General features: G+C 33.1%; 1 protein-coding gene across 1 annotated transcript; it reads right to left on the bottom strand.

The window, feature by feature from the left end:
• Nucleotides 1-410: 410 nt before the first annotated feature.
• LOC145120143 (lysophospholipid acyltransferase 1-like) lies at nucleotides 411-3,486 on the bottom strand. Its single transcript, XM_079055937.1, has 8 exons — nucleotides 3,114-3,486; nucleotides 2,280-2,335; nucleotides 1,969-2,189; nucleotides 1,429-1,834; nucleotides 1,158-1,243; nucleotides 1,014-1,077; nucleotides 791-900; nucleotides 411-696 (listed from the first exon to the last, which is right to left on the bottom strand). The coding sequence occupies exons 1-8, from the start codon at nucleotides 3,410-3,412 to the stop codon at nucleotides 559-561; spliced, it is 1,380 nt and encodes a 459-aa protein (XP_078912063.1). The 5' UTR covers nucleotides 3,413-3,486; the 3' UTR covers nucleotides 411-558.
• Nucleotides 3,487-8,040: the final 4,554 nt, after the last annotated feature.

Here is an 8,040-nt window from a genome sequence, read left to right as displayed (position 1 = left end):
TAATTTTTATTTGGTTATATGAATTTAAGAACTTATTTGGTGTTGTAAGCCTATGTAAAATTTTAATTTCTCATCAATAATTGTAGTTTTTTCAAACATTTTTAAAATTTTTTGGCCTAGATTTCGGTTCTATATCAGGTCTCGGGTTTCAGGAAAAAATTCCCGATAAGAGACCGCCCATTGTCTTTCCTATTTATAACTAACATCAATGAACCACCATCCAGGTGACCTAATGGTCATCATTAAGGTTTAAACACTTCAAAAGCATGAATCTTGAGATTCAAATCTTGCAAGTTTTAACCTCAAAATGGCATGCCCATTTGCTTTAGTCAAATTTACATATTTCATCTCAAACATTTTTTCAATCTTTGTTTTGTTTCGGTTTTAGTCCCTAAGTAACGTAACTCGACTATTCTCAATTATACTGTATTCATACAATATAATTATAAATTATTCTACAACACTCCAAAACCACATAGCTTAATCCAAAAAAAATACAAAAATAAAAATAAAAATAAACAACCACAACTAATTCTACATGTGTCACAACCAAACAAATCACTGTTCTTTTCGTGTTTTGGATTTGGCTGACTTTGGTTTGATTATATTACCAAGAACAATCAAAACAACAGGAATAACAGTTCCAATGTAGTATACACTCCCGTATGCAGTCAGTGTCTCGTGTAAGCTTAATACCTGTTACAAAACAAAAATACAAATTTATTTATTTTTTTTCTTTTTAAGGCTTTCTACTTTAAAAATAAAGTAGATAGTTATTTAGTGCACTCACCATGAAACCAACGCAAGAGTAGTTGAGCACTAGAAGTGTATAAAGGAAGTTAAGAAGCATAAAAATATTCTTAAGCGTTGGGTTGACCGATTGTTGCCACCTGTAAATGGCTGCACATGACAAATATAGACAGTCAGATATCCAGATATCCAGATCAGCTTTCCACTAACTTTATTTAAAAGTACGAAAGCCGAATATATTATTATTATTATTTATTTATTACCTCTCGAACCAGCAATCATCAAAGCGGATTGAACAAAAAATATCATGTATCCCGGATATAATCCCTGTTATGATATTGCCACGTCAGCATAATATCATAACCTTTTACTCTATTACTAAATGGAAATAAAAATCATAGACTTACATGCCATACAGCACTAACGGTTTGTGTTGCAAGTAACTGAAAGAATCCAGCTTTCTTCCCCTTCTGAACAAGTCTGTCATAAACATCTGTAAAAAAAAATACAGTTATCAGACAAGACATGACAGAACAGGTTGTACAGTGTCTGAGATTCATAGAAAAGGACAACAACTAATATCCACAAGACAAAAACTGCAACTTTTTGTCCTATCCAAAAAAGGTTTTTGTGTAGAAAGACGAAAATGCCCTTAGGAAGAAAGTATCATGGACTTACAATGACGAAGCCATGTGCTGACTTGAATATTCCACACAAGGGGTAATTCGACTGAACTCTTAGTGAACTCGACTCCCAAGACATCAACATTTTTGGCACGTTCCCATCGGGCGACGGGTGAGGGCAAATTGGTCCATCCACTAAAACCCAAGCCGGATATAATAATAGAAGCTTCTGAAATCGACCATATGAAATAATACTTCCAACGGGCTGTAAATCCAGCCATGTATTGGTAGCTTAGTTTTTTCAAGAATCCCCATTCTTTGTATGTTGGATCAGTGAATTTTGAGAGTGGATATTGAGGCGATAAGTATAAATATAAACCCATGCAAAATCCAGCTTGCAAAAGGGCTTTTAGGGTTGCCCAAAATGGTGATGGTGTACCCTTTTCAGATTTTGCCCAAATCTGAAAAATAAATTAGTAAGAAATGAATTATAAGAATATGATAACTGTAACAAAATGGGAGGAAAAGGTAGTGTTTTGATGAAATGAAAGAAGGGGCAATATAGTAATTTTGTTTTTTGCTTTGATGTACTTACCCCTGTCCTTTCTGTCCAATCCAAGTAATCTTTAATTTCATAAACTGGACCTGCAAAGTGACTTCCACAACAGAGGCAAAATCCCACGTACTCGATCAAAGAGGGAAGTTTAATTAATCGATTTTTCTTTTGAGATTCACGAAGATCTTCATCTTTTAACAATCCATCATTGTAATTTATAGCACATGAAATCACTTTCAATGTTATCACCATAAGAGCTCCTATATGATACAAATCATACAATAAGAAATCAATTAAGTGCCTTTGAATACAACACAGTTTAACTAAATAATGAAACAGAGAGGGCTTACCTGTAGCATCAATACCTCCTTCCTTCCAAGCATCCCCACTCATGTAGTATACATGGCTACATGTTTTCCAAATATTTAACAATCATTAATAACTTTAATGGAGTTTTTAGTCTGTTTAATGCTGTTGTTGAGTTTAAATATTGAAGAAAGAGAAAGATTTCAAAACAAACAGATTATAATTTATAAAGTGTTTTAGCAGCAAAACTAGTATGACATTAATATAACTTACACAGAAAGGGTATAATTTGTGATTGTAAGATTGTGTGCTTTCTTTCCCTTTCTAGTTAAATTGAATACACTAATAATAATTAAAAGTTAGCAATTTCTTTTTTTCTTAGTGAAGACTCTATAAACTGTTTTACCAACTAACCTAGCTATTGCTTAAAGTCGACCTAATTTAGATGGAAAGAGTGTAACTGTATCATAGTTAAGTCGTAGGCTTTCTTTCCCTTTCTGGTCAACTAGAAAACCTAAGAATTAAATTAAGTTAAACAACTTCTTTTGCTTATGTTGTACATTTATGCAAAAACTTTTCAGTCTTCTACCGATTTATGCTAACAATATTCATTCTCTTGTTCAAATTTAAGCAACAATATTCAACTTTTGTACCATATATGCAACTGTGACGAATCATGCAACCATCTAGCACTCTTATTAAAGTAAAATAACTCATGGAATAGCAGAAATCGCACGCAATGCTAAAAGAATTTACTAGTCTAAAGAGATTCAAATAGCATAAGAGGAGGATTCCCGGATAATATCAAAACATTAACCCTAATTTGTCAAATTTATGATCGAAACTTTGAATCAAACGATGAAAAAATAAGTTCGTACCATCCAATGAGGTATCCCATAGCCAGCACAAACGTAATCAAACCGCAACGTTTTCGATAGAGCACCATTGACCCGTAACTAACCAACATAGGCACAAAAAAGTGTAGATTCGAAGAGAAACCAAAGGATAAGTAAGACAGCAAAGCGCCAGTCAAGGCGGCGTACAGATGTTTCCCAGTGGGGCCGCCGGGGATGAAGCGGTGGAAGAAGCCGACTGGAATAGTGCCAACGAAACATAGAAGGAACCGGAGTACCGGCACCGATACTCCGATCGCCGTCGCCGTTGACTCCATATCCATGGTCTCTCTCAAGTCTCAACTTCGTCTTCGCTCACAGTGAGTCAGTCGGAGTCTTTTTCCTGGATTTCAATATGGGCAGGCAAAGCTTTAAATGGGATCAAATGGAAGTTGTGGTGGGGTCAGGTGAGGTTGGATGACACGTGTAGGTTTCTGATTGGAATATACTGTAGCAGATAAGAGTAGCTGAGTAGGCCAGTAGGGTATCGTAAATTGATAGCTAAATCCGGGATCGAATTCCCCCGAGTTTTCGATACGATTTAGGAGCACAATGATAAAAATATATTTATTAAATTTGAAAAAATATTTTGTCTCAATACAAATTGATAATTTGACAACGGATGTTGCTGATAAGAGCCCTCATGGACACCTTATTATTATTTTTATAAAAAATCAACTTATAATCAACTATTTATAATTAATTTTTTCGAAAAACAATAAAATTTCAACTAAAAAAAATATTTCTAACATGGTGAAATGAAACGTATATTTAACAAACCCCAACACTAACAGTAGCTATATGAGAAAAGATAGTTTGGCATAGAGAACAATTATGCTCCTAAATCGTATCTTTAATTTATGCAATAGGACTAAGGCTATTCCTAAATTATCTTTAATTTATTTTCAAAATTAAGAATATCTTTTTGTTAAATAATCATGTGTTAAACTGAAAAGTGTTTATCATGATGATTTATGCATTTTCAGCTTAATTCGGTTATATTGATTTGTGTGATTCGGAATGTTTTTGGCAAAATCATTTTATAAAATTTTATAAAATGATATATGTAAAAGATAACAATAAAGAATAACAATAAAAAATTGATTGTTTTATGGATGTTTTTAAGATTTCCTTTATTTATTTGGTGGGGAAAAAAGCAAATACCAAGGAATTCATTTTATTGTTACTTATTTTGTGTTATAAAATTGGTTTATATTTAGTGGTATATGTTGTTATTTTTCTTTATGGTGGAGGGCTTTGAAACATATGTGGATTTAGATGTGAATTAGTTTATGTTTGGTAGTTGTACGGCAAATTATAATACTCCATGTTTTTTTATTAGCTTATCATATAAAGATTTTAGTCAAACGTATTTTATTTTGATTTATTTGATCAGATCTTTTATACGATGCCTTTAACCATCAAGTTTGGTTTTAATATATATATATATATATATATATATATATATATATATATATATATATATTGGTTTTAATATAATATAGGTTTAAGGACCGATGTTGAGGCTGTGATGTGATGTATAATCATACATGAATCATGTTGTCAAGGATTTGAATTTTTGTATGTAAATACAAAATTTTCATAGGAAATCCGTTTTCATGTCACTAACCCGTCGGAATGAGGTGTGCCATGGCTTATTTCTTGTAAAATCAAACTAGGCTTATAAATATATATACCCTATGCATAATTAAAATTATGTCTAAAATCAATTTAAAATTATTTATTTGTTTGTTTATTAATATTTAAGATTCGTTCTTGAAATATATATATATTTTTTATACTAGCCTATACTATATTATGAACAATCAATATTACTTACTGATATTTGTTTTGTTTTTTTTAGAAAATCAAGAATTTGTTTATTATTACCAAAAAAAATAATGAGATACGAATACACTCTTGGTTATTGTAAAGTAAAAGATGCACGTTGAATTATCCGTTTTTAGTATCCCAACTACTTCATATTTGTTGGTAAGTTAGGCTTACGTTTGGCCATCAATGCCAACTAAATTTATTTTGGAATTTTGTAGAGAACAAAACTTAAATAGATTTATCGGATTCCATTTATTTGGTTGAACTTTCGCTTAGTAATTAGCCGATTCAACACCTAAATTTAATTGTATTTTGGATTCGCAACAAAAATCTAGATGCAAGTGGGCACTGGAAGGCGACGAGAACACATTTTTGTTTAACTGTCTCATCAACAAAAATACAAGATCTTAGAATCATTGTGATCGACTCCGTAAAAGTGATTTCAAACGTGGGACTTAATTCGTTGATTCTCAAATCACAAGACTGAAGACCCAATAATTATCTTCTTCTCGAAAATGGAAATGGACAAAATGAACGGCGGAACAGAAACTTTTGTAACGGGCAACACAAAAATAAAAAGTCCCGATAAAAGATAATAGGAATTTTTTTTAATTACGATTAGCTAGATATAAAGAACTTCAAAAGTTTCATTATGGAAAAACATCATAAGTTTCCTTATGGAAAAACATCACTTCATCAAAATAGATTCCGAATTCTTGAATTTTCATATCCAAAACTAATACTAACATCCGGTTTTCTTTAGTGGTGAGTTTAGAATAAAAAACCAAATGATTCACTGACCGAGTTCAATCAGGTTGGTTAAAAAAAACTGGGTTAAACCGGGTCAGTACACTAACTTGTGTTTATTAACTTGTCTAAACTAGACATTAAGAGCTTATGTTGTACAAATATGAAAGAAGAAGTGTCTATTTATAAAAGAAAACTCATTAATCATTTTTTTATTAGAGTCAGTGTGAGACTTCTTAATCTAGGGATGTCAACAGAACCAAACAGGAGTGAAAATAACTGGCCCCGCCCCCGAAATCAGTTATTGCCCCCGTCCCCGCCCCCACCCACGAATCCCCCGTTTACATAGTCCCCGATCCCGCCTCCGTTCTCCCGTTTTATAGGTTTAAACTTGACTTTTTTTGCTAAAAAAATTGTTATATTTTGGGCTAAAAAAACTATTTTTTATAACTTTAAAAGCTTAAAATCTAGTTTTATAACAACTAAAAAAATTAACAATCCAACATTACAAAACGACAAATCCAACAAACTTACAAATATAAAATACGACAAATCTAACATTACAAAAAAAAATACGACATGTCTAAAATATATGACCAATTCACTATCATATTATCGTATGTTGTGAAGTGGAAGAAAGTCAAAAAACTTTAAAATTAGATAATATTGTTATTGTGTGTGTGTGTGTGTGTGTGTGTGTGTGTGTGTGTGTGTGTGTGTGTGTGTGTGTGTGTGTATATATATATATATATATATATATATATATATATATATATATATATATATATATATGAGTGCCAATGTGTAACATCCCAAAAATACAGGCCAAAAATTTCATGTTTAATTAAATTATTATAAAACGACAGTATAAGAAAACGTTCATAATAACATATCATGTCAAAACCAGTACGTCAATAATCAAAGCATGTCATTATAAAAACCAAATTAAAGTGTAATCCCAAAGATCTCGTGTGCGGAAATATAGTGTGATGCGCTGCGATCGAGCCGGCTCCTTTCCTTTGAAAACGAAGTATCTGAAACCAAAACTGAAAACCGTAAGCACGAAGCTTAGTGAGTTCCCCCATCATACCACATACCATGCATAACACATACTGTCAGGCATATCTGGGTGTCCGACCTACCCCTTCGGTCCTTTCGACCGGTAACCTTGCCTAGTATATCTGGGTGCTGACCTACCCCTTTGGTCCTTTCGACCGGTAACCTTGCCTATCATATCTGGGTGCTGGCCTACTCCTTCGATCCTTTCGACCGGTAACATTGCCTAGCATATATGGGTGCTAGCCTACCCCTTCGGTCCTTTCGACCGGTCTCCGGGGACTATTTCACCCCTACTACTACCACATAATAACATAGCACATAACATAAACTGTCTATCATAACTGGGTACTAACTACGGGTACTAACTACCCCTTCGGTCCTTTCGACCGGTACTGGGGTCTATCCTACCCCTCTTATTGTTGGATTAGTGTCTAAGTCCATAACTATTTTGGTATGTAGTTGACCCGATTATGAGCGTGGTCCTTTTGGGTTGCCTTTACCATAGCAATATGTAGGATGAATTAAGGAGAGAAAGGTTTAATTATGATTTATTAATATATTATAAGAATAATATATTGAAGGAGAAATCATAACGTTTAATTAATATTAGTCAAGAATTAATTAAGAATTAATTTTATGGCTAAAAGAGATTAATTAAATTTAGGGGACTGGATTTGTAATTATAAGATAATTGCAATTGGGTTATGGATTACCTAATAATATATAGGTTGGACGAATTCTATGGGGAAGCCCATTAGAAATCGTCCAAGGGATATGTTAAAGGAATCCATGGGCTGCTTAGGGCTTAAGCAGTCAGATTAGGGTTTCCTAGCTGAAAACCCTAATAGCCTACCTATATAAAGGAACCCTATGGCCCCAAAAACGTGGCTAATGATTCCCTTAGGGTTTCTGGACGATTTTGGGTGCTCATCCTTCTTCTCTCTTCATCCAAGTTGCTTAGTGGTGTTTGTGACTACATTAGAGTTGCAATACTTGAGGCACTAAGCTTTCTGAAGCCAAGGATTAGATTGTTATTGCTATATAACAATCAAAGGTTAGATCTAAACCCTATTTTATGTTAATATGATTAATTGTATGATAGATCTAGGGTTTATAGCTTTGGATATTCAATTGTATGTTCATTAGACTAACTAGATCCAAAAGCTATTAGGGTTTGCATGTACACCATAGGAATGATGTATTGCACAAAACCCATCAGTGGTATCAGAGCCTAGGTTGTTTTTCTAGTTGAATAGATGCAAAGGATCAAAAA

Source organism: Lactuca virosa, chromosome 6, assembly GCF_052849685.1.
Source record: "Lactuca virosa cultivar CGN04683 chromosome 6, Lactuca_virosa_CGN04683_v6, whole genome shotgun sequence".
NCBI classification, from domain to species: Eukaryota; Viridiplantae; Streptophyta; class Magnoliopsida; order Asterales; family Asteraceae; genus Lactuca; species Lactuca virosa.
This window is presented reverse-complemented; position numbering and strand designations above follow the sequence as displayed.

Excerpts from the sequence above, each read along its gene's own strand:
- LOC145120143 (XM_079055937.1), bottom strand. The coding sequence starts at position 3,412 with ATGGATATGGAGTCAACGGCGACGGCGATCGGAGTATCGGTGCCGGTA. Across the intron at positions 2,190-2,279 it reads AGGAGGTATTGATGCTACAG|GAGCTCTTATGGTGATAACA; the intron begins GTAAGCCCTCTC and ends TGTATCATATAG. Across the intron at positions 1,244-1,428 it reads CAGCACATGGCTTCGTCATT|ATGTTTATGACAGACTTGTT; the intron begins GTAAGTCCATGA and ends TTTTTTTTACAG.